The 21,114-nt window shown below is 42.7% G+C and overlaps 1 protein-coding gene across 2 annotated transcripts in view; it reads left to right on the top strand.

Moving 5' to 3' along the window:
* The window catches only part of MAL2 (mal, T cell differentiation protein 2), a 29,567-nt gene that overhangs the window by 4,050 nt on the left and 4,403 nt on the right, over positions 1–21,114 (top strand). For both annotated transcript variants that reach the window (XM_015097833.3, XM_042254360.1), the window contains exons 2-3: positions 11,391–11,561; positions 20,603–20,758. In XM_015097833.3, coding sequence (XP_014953319.2) covers positions 11,391–11,561; positions 20,603–20,758 — 327 coding nt within the window. The remainder of the gene's footprint in view (positions 1–11,390; positions 11,562–20,602; positions 20,759–21,114) is intronic.

Here is a 21,114-nt window from a genome sequence, read left to right as displayed (position 1 = left end):
CTCAACCTTGGAAAGTGAACTATAGGCAAAGCACTCTCCAGGCAGGTCTGTTTAGGAAGGTGCCATTGGAGCATCTGAACTTTGGGGCTGAGCAAGCTGTTTCCGGTTCTTGTCCTTAATGAGCTTGTCTTGTATTAAAAAGTACGAATGTATTAAACATGGAAAAGAGTAAAGGTCATTATCGTATTCAGTGTGTTTCACAGTTTCAGTGTTTAGGAAACCATCTGCATTCCCCCAGGATAATCCTGAACATCTCTCTCTATGTGAGATAGTCTGAGACTCTTATTCATAGGCTTCCAACTGCAGTGTTTAGGATGCCACAGTAATTTCATGTTTTCCACAAATGATTAAGAACCAGCTATGTATCACACCTTCTTTTATGCCCTGAAAATAGGATAATTAAATAACTCCTGCTCTTAAAAGAAATTCCTATACAGTGAAGTAAAAGCCAGGAAAGAATTCTAATGCTATGTTTGAAGTGATAAAATTGGTTTATGAAAAGTACTGTTGAAAAACAGGGTGGAGTACATCTGGCCACTGGGAAGGTCATATCAGGCAGCTTCAATGGGACAGTGACATTTGAGTTTAACCTGAAAGTGTGAGTAGAGGTTCAATAGATAGGAAAAAAAATGGGAAGGAGAATTCCAGGTAGAAATGAGAATACGTGCAAACCCCAGAGACAAGAAAGACCATGGCATAGAGGTTCTGGCAACGATTAGTGTTTTTCGACGTGTGTTATTTCACATGACTCATGGGAAGGTGGCCGGGGAAGAAAAAGGGCAGGTAGAGTTCAGGGTGTGGTTTGCTGAGAAATGATCAGCCAAGGCATAACATTTATTCTGTCTGTGATGGGGAGCTGCTGAAGGACAGAGATAAACTTGATCAGACTTGTGTTGTAGAAATCTTTGAGTAGTAAAGGTTGGTCACTAATGCAGAGAGATTGAAGGCAGGGACGATAGCTAAGGGGCTTATAGCAGTAGTTTGGATGAGGGATAATGCAAACCAGAAGTATGACAAAGAGAAGAAGCAGAGAAGAGACACAGACTTGACGTTTAGATGGTCAACCATGATGTAAAGTTTTGACGTGGCCTGAAATGATCCTAAACCAAGCTTGAGTATAATATAACATAACATAATATAGTATAACACAGAGGAATGATACCAGGAAAACAAAATGTTAATGAAAGGATGATGGGGAGGGATGGGCTATGCAGCAGGCATGTGCAGTCACGCAGATAAATCTATGGCAAGGATTTCAGGTTATTTTCAACCCACAGCTTTGACTGTAGAAGGACTAACACATAAATGTTTCACTGTGTAGAGTTTTCCTCTCTCACCCAGAAAATAGATAATGGTTGTAAAGTGACGTTGTGTGTCTGCAGTGGTGAAGACAGGGCTATCTGTGAGTGTATTTCCCTGTGTTGCTGCTAAGTCACTTCAGTCTTGTCCGACTCTGTGCGACCCCATAGACGGCAGCCCACCAGGCTCCCCCGTCCCTGGGATTCTCCAGGCAAGAACACTGGTGTGGGTTGCCATTTCCTTCTCCCATGCGTGAAAGTGAAAAGTGAAAGTGAAGTCGCTCAGCCATGTCTGACACCCAACGACCCCATGGACTGCAGCCTTCCAGGCTCCTCCAGCCATGAGATTTTCCAGGCAAGAGTACTGCAGTAGGGTGCCATTGTGTTAAAAGGATTTTAATTCTTAGCTAAGATTTTTCCTTTGCGTCTGAGTTGAGAATCTCTATCCATGAGAAAGGAGTCTTTAAAACTTCATAAGAGAAAAAAACAAAGCCCTTGCCAAAGATTATTTTCAGTAGTCATTTGCCGTGATTGGCAGCTCCCTAAGAAATATGAAGAACTGAAATATGGGAAACTTTAAACCAAGTTGCTGAAAACCTTGACCTTGAGCTCCAAACGAAAAGGTAAAGGAGAGATTTGTCTTGTGGAGTCCGATAGAAATGTTGTACCTGGTGGTAGGAGCTGGGGATGGAGTGTGTTTGCATTGATACAACCGAATAGGAAAGACAGGGGACAGGAGCCAGGCTGTTGTACCCAATACCACTCGTGTGCAGTACTTAACAAATGCTGTGTGATTGTTCTGCAGGACAAATTGAAGAGTGTGTGAAAATATTTCAGGGAAGCTGACTGGAGTGGGGAAGGGCAGCTTTGAAGTATGCCTGCCTAAATTCTTGTCCAGTTTCTTTCTTGAAGAAAGGAAACATTTTATTAAAAAAAATTTATTTATACTGTTGTGTGAAAATTGTATAACACTTCATGTAGAATTCATTTACAGTGCTTTTCAGGTCTGTTATATTCTTCTGCTTCTCTGTATATCCTTGCTATTAATTTTTGAGAGTTTGATATTGGAATTCCAACTAAAAATCTTAATTTACTACTTAAAAAATAATTGTGATATATATAGTGGAACAATATGTAACCTTGTTCTGTATCTTTCAAGTCTCCTGTAAATGTGTTATCATACTTTCATAATTTAAAAAAATAAAATAAAAAAAGAGAATAGTAAAAACGAAATGGAAAAATCTAGGTGCTGTAGGTATTCACTGTAAAATTCAGTCTTCTTTTCTGTATGATTTTTTTAATAATAAAACATTGGAGAGGAAACAAATTTTTTTATTGAAATATAGATAGTTGATTTACAGTGTTGTGTTAGTTTCATATAAACAGCAAAGTGATTCAGTTATACATATATATAAGTATTGTTGCTGTTGCTTACTCACTAAGTCGTAGCCAACTCTTTGTGACCCCATGGACTGTAGCCCATCAGGCTTCTCTGTCCATGGGATTTCCCAGGCAAGAATTGTGGAGTGTGTTGCCATGTCCTTCTCCATATAGAAGTGTACAGTTTTTTTTGCATTCTCTTTCATTATAGGTTATTACAAGATAGTGAGTATAGTTCCCTGTGCTATGCAGTAGGTCCTTATTGATGATCTATGTTGTGTATAGTAGTGTACATATTTTAATCCCAATCTCCTAATTTATCCCTCCACACTTTCCTGTTTGGTAACCATAAGTTTGTTTTCTACATCTGTGAGTCTGTTTCTGTTTTGTAAGTAAGTTCATTTTTAGCATTTTTTAGATTCCACATATAAGCGGTATCATATGACACTTGGCTTTCTCTCTCTGGCTTACGTCACTTAGTACGATCATCTCTAGGTCCATCCGTGTTGCTGCAGATGGCATTATTTTATTCTTTTTATGGCTGAGTCCATGGTGTGTGTACACCACATCTTCTTTATCCATTCATCTGTCAGTGAACACAGATTCCATGTCTTAGTGATTGTTGGTAATGCTGCAGTGAATACTGGGGTGCATTTATCTTTTCAAAATATGGTTTTCTCAGGATGTTTGTCCAGGAGTAGGATGGCTAGATTATATGGTATCACTATTTTTAGTTTTTTAAGGAACCTCCATTCTGTTGTCCATGGTAGATGTACCAATTTACATTCCCAACAACAGGGTAGGAGTGTTCCTTTTTCTCCACACCTTCTCCAGCACTTATTATTGCCCAACATCTAAAATGTCATGACTCTTCTTCAGGAGCTTATAGTTTACTTGACTTTCCTGTGTCCTATTTTATGTGAAAAGGGCCGTGCCCTTGAATAGTCACCACAGACGACATTCCTAACTTTTGAATAATAGCTTTCAGAAGAAGGGGGATGAAAAGAAAAATAAGAGGCAAGGACTTGTACAGTCGTTTTGATGCTGAAGCATTGGTATTTCTGCATGAACATTTTAACCTGGAGGATAACTTGCTACCTATAAACATATGGAAAACAGATTTTAAAAATCAAGGGAAACTATAAATAAGAGTAAAAAAAGAGCCAGAACATACCTCTCCCCTAAAATATGGGCTTTCCATTTTAGGGTTAGTAACAGCTATTTGAGAAACCAAAATGGAAGTTTAGCTCAGATGGACAAGGAGCAAGTCTAATTCTTTATGACATTGTCATATGTATTTTTAAATCTTTCAAGTGTGAATTGAAATAGCAAATCCTCATTTGCATTAGGTCTTTTCTGTAGATGTCATTTCTTGTTGCTTCTCAGAATTTGTCCTTTTTTTCCCTGATTAAAAACAAAACAAACAAAACGCCTTGACAGTGTTTGCTTCTGAGAACTGTACCAGGGCTAGTCCAGGACCAGTTTGAATGGAAATCAGCATGGTGAGAAGGCAGATGGTGACTGATGGAGAGGAGCCAGGGTGGAGGGGGCAAGGCACCAGCAAGCATACTTCGGTCACTGGTTCCATGGCCATTGCAGCAGAATAGGTAAACTGAATAAAATCTTGGTCTCAAATGAAGAATTAGAAAGAAGATTGAAAGAGGTTATCATGAGCTAGATTTCAAAAGGTGCCAGCTTCCCCATAACTTGCTGCCCTAGGCTCCTAAGATCTTGTACAAGGCTGTGGGTGTTGCCAATAATAGCTTAAAAATTGAGAAGGACATGTTCCTGCTTCCCGAGTCTTCGTGCCTATTTTTGCACACCCACCATGTACCAAGGAATGAGCCAAGCTCCAGACAGCAGTGTGTTCCCAGTGTCTCAAGCTGCTCTTCTGGAGCATTGTCCTCTAGAACCATCTATTACACACACTGGTGAGTTTCCATTCATTTCAAAAGAGAATGCAGTTCAGCATCCTCAGTATAAAGTGCTGGCCTGGGTTCTGGGCATACAGAGATGTTTAGGCAATGTGGCTGACTCTGACCTCACAATCCAGTGGGCAAAACATGCATGCGAGCCTCTGATTTCAACCAGTCAGGGAAGTCTTTCTGTTAAGACTTGGTAGCAGAGTTTTGTTATCCAACAAAAAGTCTCAAGGCAGCATGCCGGGCAGAAGCATGGACCAGTGTGATGGCCTTTTTGTATGCAGGGAAGAGGGACCGAGGCTGCAGTGCTGAGAGAGGGCGGCAGGGAAAGGAGCACTGCAGGCGAGAGGGTGAGCTTGCAGAGGCTGACAGCAGTCTCCCCCGTGCTGTGTCCACTGGACTGCAGTCAGGTCGTGAACGACTTTGCACTTTTATGGGCTGCCTTGTAAATACATCTATCAGTTATTGTATCTGTTGACTGAAGTATATTCCACTTAAAAACATGTTGTATATAAAATGGAGTTATAGATGATCTATTCACTAGAAGATAAATAGTCTGAACATGTTAAATGTCCTTTAACCATACTGTTTCATGTGCAGGAACCCTATTAGTCAGCATCCATTGAAATAGGAGAGATTGTCAAGAAGATAAGGTGTTCTGAACTTTTGGAGGCCTTCAAACCCCTTTGTGATTCTGATGGACATTGAAGACTATATATGACTGTATACAGAAAAAATGTATAGGCACTTACCTACCCAATTTGATATGATTTTGGAGAATCAATCCGGCCCTTTCCCCCAAGCCAATCCATGGCCAAATTATAAAAACTCTGCTCTGGGATAAACATTAGACTTTTGGGGGCTGGAATAGCATAATGTTAAGAGTATAAGTGCAGATCCCAGGTCTCACATTTATTAACTGTATAATTTAGAGCAAGTTATTAATGACTGTATCTTGAAGAGCTTATCTATAAAATGGGAATAATAATAGTGCTTATCTCTCAGTGTTTGTAAGGCTTAAGTTGGTACAAATAAAACCCTCAGAACAGTGCTTGGAACACAAGAGCTAGGTAAATACTAGCTCATATTTCTCTTAGCCTCATCAGCTTTAACGTCATACTCAAGCTAACTCTGTAAGCCAGGTTGGGAGACTTTTTTTTCCTCTAGGCATTCTGGTTTTTTCATTCCACTGATATAAAGTGATGAAATGTCCAATATGTAAATAGTAGGAAATTTGGAAAGAGAGGGTTATGCTTTACATACAGAAAGTTCGCAGTATTGAAGTGTTTCTCCTTAGGGGCAGTCTGACCAGCCCTTCACACCTTCAGCTTCACTTACCTTTCCCTGGTCTCATTCCAAATATTGACTGAAAATAGGTCAGCGTAGAAATTGGCCTGTTTATTTAGTGAATAATAAGAGTATACTAAGATGAAGGTGTCAAAGTGGTTTGGAAATTATTAGCTAAGTTGTCGGAGGGCATGTTCAAAAGCACGCTGTTAGGAAATAAGTGACATTTGAAAAGAAAAAGGGTGTTTGCAAAAGGCATCCTTAGGGGACATGGGAAGACTATCCAAATAGGAGCCAAGTTGAGAAGTCTGTAATCCATGCAGCCAGAATTATCAGTTACTCAAGACCATGGTTTCCCATGGAGTTACGTATTTTTGTCCTTCCACAGTTTCTAGTGAAAACATATTTTAGCTCCAACTGTGAGGGTTCAGTTTGGTGTGATGTGTGGATGAATGCTTGCATGGTTTTCTTATGGCAAGGTTTCAGCCAGGTCACACCCTCTGCCTGCAGGAACCAATCTGAAGTGATGAGCACACACTAAGCCACAGAGGAGACCCGTGGGTTTAGGAATGGGTAGCAACTTAGTCACTGCAACTCGAGGTGTATTTGAGCACTTAAGGTGCATGCCAAGTACACTTAAATTTGAGCTCAGGAGGCGAGGGGAAGAGGGGAAGGCTGATACCAGATTCAAAGTCATGAGCCCTGACTTTGCTCCTGGAAGAAATTTCAAAAGGTGGTGCCTTAGGGAGTCTTGTATGCAATTATCAGACTTTTTAGGACACCAGAGAGTGGTGGAAGGCCATAATAGACAAGCGGTCACAAGTGGACTCAGATCCAAGACACACCACCGGTGAGCCAGCATTCCCCACTTCCTCAGGCCATGTGCACTCTCCAGTTGCTGCAAGACTGTTCTCCCTCAGATTTTAACCATTTTTGTGTTCTGCTTTTCACTTCTAAAAACAAAGCTTCCTCCAGAGTCACCTCTGCTGAACAAGGATGCTGATAATTAATGTGGCCAGTAAATACGCTGAACTAAGGAATGCCTAGAATCAGGTGAAGAGAATATACTCAACATTGGTAATGTTAGTAAAGGCTCAGTTTTGTTTTTTTTTTTTAAGTTGGAGCCAGATTTGGATGCTTAGGAGAAAAGTAGCTTTTGGCAAAAAGAAGAGGTAGTGTATTGTGGAGTAAGGAGAAATACTGTGTCAAGGCCCTCCGGACCTGTTTACCAAGGTGGCAGTCTTGCAACAAGGAAGGTGGATCTCCAGAGTGGCTTAATTCTCTTTTCTGGCCCATCCTCTGTCTACTGCAGTGAAAGGGTTAGTCGCTCAGTCGTGTCCGACTCTTTGCGACCCCAGGGACTGTAGCCCACCAGGCTTCTCTGTCCATGGGATTCTCCAGGCAAGAATACTGGCGTGGGTTGTCATTTCCTTCTCCATTATTGAGCAAGACTTAAATCTGGGTTTCACAGAATCTCTGATCTAAGGATGTAGTGTGGGTGTGTGTGTGCGCGCGCATGCGTACAAAAGCATTTGTGGGGGTGGGGGGGAAGGCATTCATACACCTTCCTGCCTCCCCTCCCCTCTTTCCAGCCATACCCCCATCACAGATAGGAGCGCAAGTCTGTTCTTTTCTCATATACACGCCAGTTCCCTTTCCTAGCCTTTGAGGTATGGGAAGGACAGTAGTTTCGGGTCTGACAAGGACAGTTCATCTCTACTGTGTCACGTTAGCATCCCTGGTTACAGCCCTCATCTGCCTTGAAAGCCTGCTTCAGAGCCTGCCTCCCCGGCCTGCCTTCTGGATTCCTCCCCTTCTGCTCCTTCTCCCCTCTCCCCATCTCCCGGAGCACACAGCGTTGAGCTCTTTTTATAGCACTCACCACAATCTGCTCCTGAATCAGATTTGATGGTGTCTATTTCTCCCTTATTTAGAGCTCCTGGAGACAGAACCTTGCCTTTTTTTTTTTCCACCTTTTTTCTCAGTATCCTACTACAGTGCTTGGCAGCAGATTTGAGGCTGGCCAGTTTGAGGTCCAGTCCAGGTTTATTACATGTTATGCTTAATTCCAAGAGATCATACAGCATCTTCTTTAGAGGCGTCATGTGATCATAACCTCTGTATCATATAATGATGCTTATCCTTCTGAGTCTGCCTGTCCCCAGTGGACAGTGGCAGGTTGTTCTTTATTATTCTTTATTTTGGCACCTGGAGTCTCAGGAAATGATTCTTGAATTAATAGATATTTAGTAGTGATGTATATTTCTTGCTGCTGCTGCTGCTGCTGCTGCTAAGTCGCTTCAGTCGTGTCCGACTCTGTGCGACCCCATAGACGGCAGCCCACCAGGCTCCGCCGCCTCTGGGATTCTCCAGGCAAGAACACTGGAGTGGGTTGCCATTTCCTTCTCCAATGCATGAAAGTGAAAAGTGAAAGGGAAGTCGCTCAGTCGTGTCCGACTCTTAGCGACCCCATGGACTGTAGCCCACCAGGCTCCTCTGTCCATGGGATTTTCCAGGCAAGAATACTAGAGTGGGGTGCCATTGCCTTCTCCGGTATATTTCTTAAGCAGTATTAAAAATATGTTGCTTATTTGTTGGGGGGAGAGTAAGAACAATGTACCAAGAAGAAGAGGCTGAGAAAAAAGAAAAAATGAAAGATCTTATCACCTTCAAATATGTATTAAACAGTAAGAAAGAGCAGAGAATCTTTTACCAGGAACACTGTTTCTTTCATAGCTACTAAGGTTATGGTTATATTTTTTTAAAGTATATATTAATATTCATGACTTAGATTTACTTCATAAAACTTTCCAGGTTGATGGTTCATGTTTCGTTTGGAATTAGGACTTGAGATATAACAACATTATTATCAATGTATTAGACTGGCTCTTTCATTATTGTTGTTCAAGTGATAACTTAGGCTTTCCAAAATGTTTTTCAAAGCACTAATGAATTGTGTGGGCCTCTTCTGTTTTTTTAGAAACTTGAATTAATACGTGTACTTTCAGCTTCTAATGAGCAAGTTGGATATTATCTAGCAAGATACACATGATTATTGTTTTTTAATATTTGGCGCTCCGATTGTTCTCCCATGGGAAATAAGAACTTGTTTGTTCACGAAGCAAATATCTAAGAGCCTTCCATACACCAGACATAACCTGCTTCTATGACGTCACCTATATTGTTGTATTGTTTTTGGAGCTGGGGATTTATTCCCACTTACCTGTTTGTGTCTCCAGGATACTTCTATAACCTAGGTTTTCATTGCCAAATATGGCACAGTGCCTGACCGAGAGCTAAGAAAGAATTAACTTGTAGATAAATAAATGATATTAGATACAGAGGCATATAAGACAGCCTACTGCCAAGAAGGTCTAGTAGTACAGTTGGACTGAAAGCCAGGGGCATTAATTATTAATACAGTGTTTCTCATCCATGTAACAAATCCACAATAGGGAGTTTGCCCAGAGGGCAGGAAGATGGCCTGAGCGTGGGATGGAACTCAGGAAAGGCCTTCTGGTTGATGTGCTATCCATGGGGAGCTATGCATGGGAGTTTCTCAGAAACACATAGGGAAGGAACAATATTTTGGGCCAACATAAGTCAGGCCACTCAAATGTGAAAGAGCTTTGTCTCTGGACTGTTCATTTCTTTTTCTATAATGTAAGATGTGAGGGGCTCAATGGCAAGAGACAAGTATGGAAAAGACAGATTAGCTCATAAATGGCCTGGAATACCCTGTAAAGGATGTGTAGCCTTTATGTCACACTCTCTCTTTTTGTTGGCTGCATGACATGTGGGATCTTAGTTCCCCAACCAGGGAGGAGCTTTAACAACTGGACCACCAGGAAAGTCCCTAGCCTCTATCTCTTTGGCAGTAGCATGGAGGAGACCATTGCTGTCAGATTTATAAAACTGTCCTCACCCGCTAACTCTTCCTCCTCCTCTGTTTTCTCACTCACTGCTACCTGCCCCAGCCATAAATCTGGGTATTTTCTTCATCCATTCTTTTGCTGTCATGTCCCAGCCTGCTGCTCCATCACCCCGAGCTCTGCCCTTCAGCCCTGCCAGGCTGTTTCTCAGCCCCTCTGCCCCAAATCATCTCAAGATTTACCTCCTGCCCTGAAACAGCCTCCTCTGCCCTCTGCCCTTCTCCCTGGCACTGTCTTTTGAGCTGTTGCTTCTAGGCAGTGTTTTCTGACTTCTCACAACTGGATTTAGTGCCCCGCATTTGTCCAATTGTGCCACACGTGAAGCAGCATTTAAGAGACTTGCTTAATTTCCTCTTTCCTATAAGACACTATGAACTCTGTGATGGCTGAGACCATTGTTTACCATTTTATGCCTTTTACCCAGCACAGTGCCAGACAGTGGGTATTTACTGAATATTGGGTGTATAAATATCTAAAGTACTTATTCTTACGTCCAACACATAGAAGAGCATCAATAAATGATGAAAGATTTTATTGTTTTCTATCATGTACAGTGGTGGTGGTTTAGTTGCCGAGTCATGTCCAACTCTTTCGGCCCCATGGACTGTAGCCCGCCAGGCTCCTCTGTCCGTGGGATTCTTCAGGCAAGAGTACTGAAGTGGGTTGTCATTTCCTTCTCCAGTCATGTACAGTAGCTACAGCTATTCAGTTAGTTAGCGTTAGTCTCTCAGTCGTATCCAACTCTGTGATGCTATGGACTGACTATAGCCCACCAGGCTTCTCGGTCCATGGAATTCTCCAGGCAGGAATATTGGAATGGGTAGCTGTTCCCTCCTCCAGGGGATCTTCCCAACCCAGGGATCAAATCCAGGTCTCCTGCATTGTAGGCAGGTTCTTTACCATCTGAGTCACCATGTGTAGACAAATCTCACCTGTGTGAGTATGTCGTGATAAGGACTGAAGCATGGCTGTGAGAAGTGACAGGTTAGAAATTTATGGCTGATCTTTGCTAATAGACTCTCTGAGAAGTGGCGAGAACAGAAGCAAGTAGATGGTAATAAGGAGAGGCGGTGGAGAGGTAAATTTGTAAAAATGGTGAACTGAAAAGAAATCCTTAGAGAGGAAACTAGAGAGGCAGCAATGTCAAGGGAAAATACTTAACTTTTTTTTTTTTTTGGAGCATAGTTGATTAACAGTGTTGTGTTAGTTTCAGCGTATAGTGAAGTGATTCAGTTATATAATATACATACATATATTTATTCTTTATCAAATTCTTTTAAAGGAAAATACTTTTAGATGGTGAAAGCATGCTGAACCTGGTCGTAGACTGAGGACAAGAGTCCAACAGAAAGGCAGGTTCAGAAATGATGTGGAGTCAGATCAGGCCCCAGAGCAGAAGCTCTTGCTTGCAGCTGAGAGAAGGCATCTCCAGTAATGATGGAGCCAAGTCATTGGCAGAGTTGCAGGAACACATGCAGGGGTCTGGGGAGGAACCAAGACAGCGAGGAAGCCTGATGCAGGCATGTCCAGTTCTGTGCCAAATCTATCACTGTGTTTCCTTTCCCCTGCAGGTGTTCGGAGGACTCGTGTGGATCCTAGTCGCCTCCTCCAATGTTCCTCTACCTCTGTTGCAAGGATGGGTCATGTTTGTGTCTGTGACAGCTTTCGTCTGTTCCCTTCTCTTCCTGGGCGTGTTCCTCTCTGGCGTGGTGACTCAGATTAATGCCAATTGGAATTTCCTGGTAAGGGATCTTTATGTCTCTTTCTGGAAAAATGCGAGAAACTTATGAGGATCTTGTTTTATCCTGAGATGCCAGATCTCTGGTTCTATCCATTACCTCTAGTGGGAGAGAAGAGGTCAGAGCACAGGATCTGCTGTGTTGCTGTGCGGCCGGCCCAACTGGACAGCAGGGTCCCAGTTTGTGCAATTCCGGTGTTGACATAACTCAACCATCTCTCTGTTACTCCCTTATGAGTTAGATGACCTTTCTGCAAAGACGGTTTTATTTCACACAACAAATGAATCTCATTACAGTTATTGAACTATCGAACAGATGATTCGGGGAGATGGATGCTGTGCCATATATCTTAAAGTTTTCCATTGATTCCTGCTTCAGATACCAAATACATATATTCTTTTCAGAAAACAAGTAGCTCTATATTCTACTCTTCAGATAACTTAGAAAAGGCAAGGCCATATTTTACATTTATTTTCAATGTCTGTCCTAGATTAGCAAGAGTAGATACATTTTAAGAAGTGAATTTGCAATTGACACCATTTTAAAAATTATGATACCCTTATATTGGGTCAACTTACATTTCCTTTTTCTCCTATCGTGTAGTCAAATCTCTTTCATGCTTGTGGTCATTCATTCTCTGGGGTTATCTGTCAATGGCCCAGTGGAGCATGAATGGCAGTCCATCAGTGATCAGTTTAATAAGGATCATGAAGAACCACCACTAGGTTCTTTCACACTTTGGTAGTTAGAAACTTTAATCAGACCTTCAGTCAGGCTTTGTATATGTTTCTTTCACTTGTGGTAGTGTTTTATTCAGCGGTAAGAAAAAATATCTGTTTTTGTCTTATTTATAGACCATACTGAGGAGCATCATCTCAGATGTTATCAGCAGTGAAGTCTAGCAAATGTGACTGCCCATTCAGTAAGCCAGGGCCAGCTAAGGAGGACGTGTAGTGTGGCGGTTATAATCCTGCCCAGGCTTTGAGATTAGTTGGGTCTGCTTACTAACCAAATAGCCTTGGGCAAAATACTGAGCCTCATTTCTTCCTCTGTAAAATGATAATACCAGCCTCACAAGATGTTGTTAAGGAACAGTGGAATCCGTGTATTATTAAGTGTTCAGCTTTGTGTCTGATTTATAGTAAGTGATCAGTAAATCATCGAACTCCTTCAATGTGTTGAGGCTTGCAGTTTGAAACTTACAAATTCCTATTTCTTAGGTTGCTGACACAATGTGTTTCTCATGTTTGCCTTGATTCTCATTAATGATGAGAAAAGATTTCTAATTATTGTTCAAATGATGAAGATCAAAAATCCCCATTTAAGTTATAAATATTATAGATGCTTATTTGCCTTTTTCTAAATTCCTGACTTTCTTTTAATAACACCTGAATGAATCAGTCAGTCCTTCATGTTGGAGAGTGCTACCAAGCTCTTTTAATATCAGACTTGAAGATGGTACTTGGCCAGTATGTACCAACAGAACAGCTCTACTGGTACTTTGGTACTAGTTAATACATAGATTTTGCCCCAACCTACTGCCTCTTCCTAATCCCCATAACCTGACCCTTTCTCTGGGACCTTCCTGGACCTCCTAATAGCCCGGCAAGTAAAGAGTCAATATCTGGGCAAGTAGTGAGTCTCCAGGATCCTGCAGTGCTCAGCATTCTCTCTAACTGGTTGAGGCACATGTCTTACCAATGTTTAAATATGTTTCAGATATCACTCCTGATTTTATTAGATGTACATTCATATCCTCTTTTTCTCTTTTGCTCATATGGAGCCTTATCTTTGGTATTGAGCCCAAGCATTAATATTTTTTGTAAATGTATTAGGTTTAATTAGATTTTCTAAACATATTTCTTCCCAGTTTTTGTTGCCTTGTATCTGATGTTCATACAATAAAACATGTTGTTTTTTTAAAATTCAACCACTTCATTAAAGGGACAGTTAAAATGACCAGTCTGTTCCATAGGTCACCTGCAGAGCTCATCTTATGGGTTTTTGAGTTAGAGTAGTCCACTTTTACTAAGAGAAAGCTGGGGACAGCAACACGCACTACACTTTGTGGAGGTTATTAGTACTGTCTTGTCATATAGTGGGTATAGTTTCAAAAAGCCAACTCTTGCCTTCAAGAAATTTGCTTATATGCTTACATAGTATTTAGAAAGGGCACCCTATCCCCCTTCTTTTGTGATTTTCGGCGTTCTTAGTCATTTCTGACCACATGGTTGCTTTTGATAGGTTTTGCAATTTATTTTGTACACTCAGCCAGGAGAATTTTTGAGCCATGCGTATCATGCAGTCATCACCAGATGGTAACAATTTTTAATTGCTGCCTTCTGGAGTTGTTAAACATTAATCGCTTAAAAAATTATTGCTTCCCCCCCCTGAAAATTGTTTAATGTCTGTCGCCTGTATGCCATGCATGAGGGAAGCAGGAATGCATTTTGATAGAGAAATTATTTTCTAGAACTGTTCATTGTGGAATGTCACCTACAATATGTATAGCTTCTAGTTTTTACTGATATGAGATTTAATTAGCATTCATGACTGGTGTCTTCAGTATTTTTTCTAGTGTTGGTGTAAATGGTGAAATAAAAATATAATAAGTAATAACATATATTGGGGTTCCCAGGTGGTGCTAGTGGTAAAGAATCTGCCTGCCAATGCAGGAGATGCAGGTTCAGTCCCTGAGTCAGGAAGATCCCCTGTAAGAAATTTCAATCCATTTCAGTATTCCTGCCTGGAAAGTCCCATGGAAAAAGGAGACTGGCAGGCTATAGTCCATGGGGTCACTCCAGGCAAGGGTGGAGGGAGATATGAGCACCTAGGACGTGCCTGATCCTTCCTAAGGCTCTCAAAATACTCTGGTGAACAAGGTAGGACTGGGAGCGGCTCTCAGAGACTTTGTTGGAGTGGACAGTAGCAGTGAGGAAATGATTATACAGCTGATGCAAGAATTGTGTCTGTACTCAGTTGCTCAGTCATGTCCAGCTCTTTGGCGACCCCATAGACTGCAGCCTGCCAGGCTCCTCTGTCCATGAAATTTTCCTGGCTATAATACTGGAAAATGAAAGTCACTCAGCAATGTCCAACTCCTTGTGACCCTAGGGACTATACAGTCCATGGACCTCTCCAGGCCAGAATACTGGAGTGGGAAGCCTTTCCCTTCTCCAAGGGATCTTCCCAACCCAGGGATCAAACCCTGGTCTCCTGCATTGCAGGAGGATTCTTTACCAGCTGAGCCACCAGGGAAGCCCAAGAATACTGGAGTGGGTAGCCTATCCCTTCTCCAGGGGATCTTCCCAATCCAGGGATCAAACCTGCATCTCTTGCATTGGCAAGTGGATTCTTTACCACTGAGCCACCTGAAAGCCTGATGCAATAATTATAATTATGTTAATGGCCAAGAAGGGAATGAGAATAGCATATATATATATATGTCATCTCCAGGCCACCGGGACGTGGATTCTAAGATGGATTTTGAAGTACAAGAGTTTTTTTGTGGGTGGTTTTTTTGTTTTGGGGGTTTTTTTGAGGGAAAGGGGAGGAGGCAACACCTTTAAAAGAAGGAAGCTGTAAGATAAAGCAAAGAAGTCTTAGAGCATGACAAAGTTCTTGCCAGCCTAGTGTGAAGCTTCGGAGCACAGCTTTCCCTTTCAGACTCTTGTGTTGGGTGAAAGTGGCCAGGTACAGTGTCCACGCTGCACCGTCACTGGCTGTGAGCTATCAGAGAAGAACGTGGGCTTAGCCCAGTCTCAGCATAGATTCCAAATCCACTGAAGCCAAAGCTGTCAGCTGACTGTGGTCCTCACAGTGGAATGTCAGGTTATGTCTAGAGGGGACACCCATGCATCTTCTTGCACCCCGTGGATCCATTCCACCATATATGTGTGGGGCGTTGCTCCTCCAAGGTCCCAGTGTACCTCTCTTCCTGAAGCAGAACTTAAAGAGGCTACAGAGACAAACTGCAGCCCCTCTGACTGGAGCTGATCTCAGAGCCACAACTGGTTTCGGTCACCTCCCCAGGTCCGCTGACCATTTCAAACTCCTCTTGTTCAGCACTTCACATCTGCTGGTCTCTGTGGTTTACCTGGTGGTATAATCCAATCCCTTCCACCTGAAGGACTGTAAGCCCGCTGGAAACTATATCCTTTTCAGGCCAGTGTTGCTCCATCTTACTCACAGTTGGGCAGGAGGTTTCTAATAGGACCCCGAGTAGAGCACCCAAGTTCCACATAGACTCCTTCCTGCCCTCCTGGGTATCAGCAGCCACACCTTCTTTTTGTCAAGATGGTGACCCCTCCTCTCACCTTTGATCCCTGAGCACAAAGAACCAAAGCACACAGGTAGCAGTCATAGCTCCCAGTCAGTGGGCTGCTTGCTGGATGCTCTAGCAAGAGTGCATCCCCCAGGGTGGGACCTCTGGTCGTGCAGAGTCCAGAGTGCAGGAACAGTGGTTAAAAAGTCTTTGCCGAGGTCACTGGGTGTGACGATGGTAAGAGGAGAAACTCCTTCCACTCTTGGTTCCCACTCTTCCAATGGGGATATGACACCATGTTGAAAACTCTTCTTCATTGTATCCACTGCGTCCTGACGTGTGGCCACACATCCTCACAGGGTGGTTCCTCCAGGCTGTGCCGTCAGCCCGCCATCCCAGCATGCTGCCAGGCCAGCAGCTCCTAGATGGTGCAGGATAGGAGACAGCTCAGGGTTGTGGGCCCATTCCCACTCATCCTCTGCTGAGAAGTTAATCCCTTGGTCAGATGTATTGAGTGGATGCTGATAGATGAGGCATATTCTGTAAGTCCCTGGACAGTGGTAGTGGCAGAGGTTCTGCAGAGAGGAAAAGCAAATCCATACTCACAGTCAGTGTCCATTTTGTGAGAATGAAACTTTATGCCTCTCAGGAAGCTGGGAACTGAGTTTCATCAATTTGATACCAGGTGAGAAAAGCACCATGTCAGGATCTCAGAATCAGTCTCTGTTGCTGGCACATCCAGCATTCAGAAAAGGCAAGAGGTGGGTCAGCTTTTCATACTGTTCATGGGGTTCTCAAGGAAAGAATGCTAAAGTGGTTTTCCATTCCCTTCTCCACTGGACCATGTTTTGTCAGAACTCTCCACTGTGACCCATCTCTCTTGGCCCTACATGGCATGGCTCATAGTTTCATTGAGTTAGACAAGGCTGTGATCCTTCTGATCAGTTTGGGTAGTTTTCTGTGATTGTGGTTTTCATTCTCTCTGGCCTCTGATGTATATGGATAGGAGGCTTGTCAGCTTTGGCTGTTGGGAGTCCACGCTATTGGGCCATGACATAGACTCGCCTCCCCAGCCATGGCCCCTCTGTTCATGTACCCATCATGCCAGGAAGGAGATCGGTGAGTTCAGTCGCTCAGTCATGTCTGACTCTTTGTGATCCCATGGACTGCAGCACGCTAGGGCTCCATCATCAACTCCTTGAACTTGTTCAAACTCATGTACATTGAGTTGGTGATGCCATCCAACCATCTCATCCTCTGTCATCCCCTTCTCCTCCTGCCTTTCAGTCTTCCCCAGCATCAGGGTCTTTTCTAAGGAGTCGGTTCTTCCCATCAGGTGGCCAGAGTATGGGAGTTTCAGCTTCAACATCAGTCCTTCCAAAGAATATTCAGGACTAATTTCCCTGAGGATTGACTGGTTTGATCTCCTTGCAGTCCAAGAGATTCTCAAGAGTCTTCTCCAACACCACAGTTTAAAAGCATCAATTCTTTGGCACTCAGCTTTCTTTATAGTCCAACTCTCACATCCATATGTGACTACTAGAAAATCATAGCTTTGACTAGATGGACATTTGTTGGCTAAGTAATGTCTCTGCTTTTTAATTGGTTGCATCAACTGGCCAGATCATCTTCCATGTGGATACTTCTAGTGGGCGTGACCACATAGAAGAAAGGTCACACTTCACATTTCATGCCTAATCCCGTATGGCCGTCTCCCTGCTCCATACTTCCTTGTCTCTGAACTTTTATTTTCCAGGGCCCTGACCAGCTTGCCAGACCTTTCCCCACTGCGGATGCGTCTCTGTGTGGGCACTTTGCTTTCTTAACAAAGTGTGTGACATGCTGCACCACTCAGAGTTCCATCCATTAGGAAGATGTTCCCTAACTGCGCTTTCACAGCTAGCTCTGAATGTGTCTCTACAGCATGTGTAATACAGCTGCTGTCCCTGTTCGCCTTGCTACAGCCCATCACGCCATGAGAAACAAGCTCAGGTGTTTTTCTTCCCCTTCATCTGGACCCTGGGGATCTCCTCCCCCATGTGGCTATAGGCTTGGGCTGAGGAAGGAGGGCAGGACCATCCTGGTGGGTGACTTGGGGGCCTGGGCCACCTGCTCACACAACAGACTCAGGCCTACTAGCCCAGCTCAGCTTGAACTCTGATGTCCCCTTCCCACCTGAAGAAGCAGGTTGTGACTGTATGAGTTAGTGGCTTTGAGAGAACGCCATTCATAATGGGCAGTTCTGGATGCTTCATCTTTGTTGTCTCAAGATCAAGTGTTCCTTCCCTACAAGGGCCCAGGGGGACACCAGGAGATGCTTTTCCAAGATGTGTAATTCACATCTTGGAAATCAGGTGACATGCCTGATTCTATAACTCCAGGAGCTGACATAGTGATTTTCTCACCACTGTTGCCATGAGTTCCTCTTACATTTTAGGGTGCTTTCATGCTGAGTCACTTCAGTCGTGTCCAGCTCTTTGTGACCCTGTGGATTGTAGCCACCTAGGCTCCTCTGTCCATGGGATTCTCGAAGCAAGAATCCTGGAATGGGTTGCCATTTCCTTCTCCAGGGGATCTTCCCCATCCAGGGATTGGACCCACGTCTCTTATGTCTCCTGCATTGGCAGACAGATTCTTTATCATTAGCGCCATCTGGGAAACCCATACTTTGTGGTACATGGGATCCTAAGGCTAATGTGGAGGATGGGATGGTATGACCCAAGCCAAATAGAGCTGAACGTGCAGGAAGTTTATTGGATGGTAACACCTGTGAAAGATGCAGGGGGAGGAAACAGCATTGGATCTGAAAGCCTTTGTCGCAACTCAGTTCTGATGCTCCTGTAAAGGAGTGTGTGTGCCGTGTGCGCAGTTGTGTCTGACTGTTTGCAACCCCGTGGACTGGAGCCTGCCAGGCTTCTCTGTTCATGCGATTTTCCAGACAAGGATATTGGAGTGGGTTACCATGCCCTTCTCCAGGGGATCTTCCCGCCGCAGGGAATGAAGCTGTGTCTCCTGTGCCTCCTCCACTGCAGGTGGATTCTTTACTTGCTGAGCCATCAGGGAAGCCCAAGGAGGGAGGAGGCAAAATTGGGCAGGAATGGAATGGTGGGGGGTGTGTGTGTGTGTGTGTGTGTGTGTGTGTGTGTGTGTGTGTGTGTGTAGAGGGCTGGAGGGTAGGTGTATGTGGTCATTGGTTGTGGGAAGACTCAGAGAAATTGCCACGTGTAAAGAGTATCAATCTTGAGGTATAGAGTGATTCCTTGGGACCAAAACGAGACCAGCATGGCTGATGTTCAAAGAGGAAAGACAGTGACATCAGATGAGGCTGGCAAAGATGGCAAAGACCACATCATCCCAAGAGTTTCAGGCCGTGTCACCCAACTCTTCCCATTCCTTTTGGGATGAAATGAGCCATTTCCGAGTCCCCTTTGGTAAATTAGATGAGTCTGAATGGTCTGAAACGTGTTTTTCTCTCAGTCTTTATCACTTCCTTAAGTAAGACCCAACTCTATTGCATTTTATCTCTCAAAGTAGCGACGTTGGATTTTGACCTTCGTCAGTGAACGTTTATTGACTAACCACATGTAAATGTTTAAGTATTTCTCCTATAGATTAGACATGTGGCTCGTGTATAACTTTTTTCTTAGATCTTTTGAAGGCATTGGTTGGTCAGTTTATAAATTAGAATGGTTAAGTAGAAAGCATTTTTAGCATTGTACCTTTGGTAATTCTCACTCTTAGTTAGTTAACTTTGTCCTTATTATTCTAGGGAGAGTAAAAACAATTTCTCTGGACAGTTTTGCTTGCTGAATGGGCATTTACACAAAAGCCATGCAGTGTTCCTTTTTTTTTTTTTCTTTTCTTTTTTTTTTTTTTTGGTACTATAGCTGTATCAGGAACAGATTGATAGAGAAGAAAGCAAATGGACTTTGGAATCAGACAGACTGGTTTAGGTTTGAGGTCTCCCTCCAAAGCTTTGTGGGGCTTTGGGAAAGTCATTTCATCACTTCACCAGAAAAAGAAGAAGAAATTCCTTATTTGTTAAATGGAAATAATAAATGGTGGTTGTAAGGGTGATTAATAATAAATGTGAAGTGCCTGCTATAGAAATTGTTAACAAAAATACACAGCAGTGTGTTGATGGTACATTGAGTCAGGTTAGACAACGTGAATTTTAATAGTTACGTGTCACATTAATGCCAGTGACAGATAAAATAACTTAATAATTGTTGAGTTTTGCATGAAAACCTCCTCTATTTTTTGTAGAAGTATTTATTTTGTTTTTTAAAATGTCTAGAGATATGGTATTGAATTTGGTGATTTCATAAATATTCTATATCTTTTGGTGTATGGAATGACAATCTAATGAATAAAAATAAAAACTGCTCACAAATAAAATACTTAATTATGAAATCTGTGTATATGTTATTATATATAGTTATATAATTACTCTAACAAGATATAATTTAAATGCTGTTTTACTTGAATTTTAAGGACAGGAATTCTGTGGTACCTTATCTAAACTGAATTATGTATTTTATAAAATTCAGTCTATCTGAAGGTTTACCACTGTGCCAATTACAACGAGTTGGTTGATTTTCCTTGGAATTCTAACAGCTTGACATTGCTAAGGGAGCCAAAAGAAACGGCCAATGTGGTTAAAGACTGTTTGATTAAAAGTTCTGTTTTTCCTGAACCTAAACTTGGTTTGAAATAAGAAACTCTTGGAAAAGCTTATTCTCTTCACTGGCAGATGACTCTCTTTTCCATCCTCTTTCAGGACTTCGCTTACCATTTCACAGTCTTTGTATTCTACTTTGGAGCCTTTTTGCTGGAGGCAGCCACCACGTCGCTGCACGACCTACGCTGCAATAGAACCATGACTGTGCAGCTACTCCTGAGCGATAACCAGTATAACATAAACGTGGCCGCCACAGTAAGTGTGGGATGAACACTGTTTACCCACGCTTCCCCTCCCCCATCAAGGTCTCTAAGAAACTCCTCTGGCAACAATGGTGTTCTTTAATAATAGCCAGCAGCATTAAACTTATAATAGCTGTTTATCTGTACAGTTAACCTTATGAGCCAAACCAAGTACTGTCATTACCCCAGTGCTGTGGATGATGAAACTGAAGCACCAGGAGGTTGACATTCATATAAGACCATACCTACATGAGTGCTAGTGGTTGGCCTTGTGCAACAAAGTCTACTTTGTGAAAAGAATTAGTTGTGCTTTCTACTCCATGTAGCTTCAGATGTGGTCTTTGTCACAGACACAGATTTGTCCTTCCC

Source organism: Ovis aries, chromosome 9 (genome assembly GCF_016772045.2).
Source record: "Ovis aries strain OAR_USU_Benz2616 breed Rambouillet chromosome 9, ARS-UI_Ramb_v3.0, whole genome shotgun sequence".
In the NCBI taxonomy this organism is placed as follows: Eukaryota; Metazoa; Chordata; class Mammalia; order Artiodactyla; family Bovidae; genus Ovis; species Ovis aries.
This window is presented reverse-complemented; position numbering and strand designations above follow the sequence as displayed.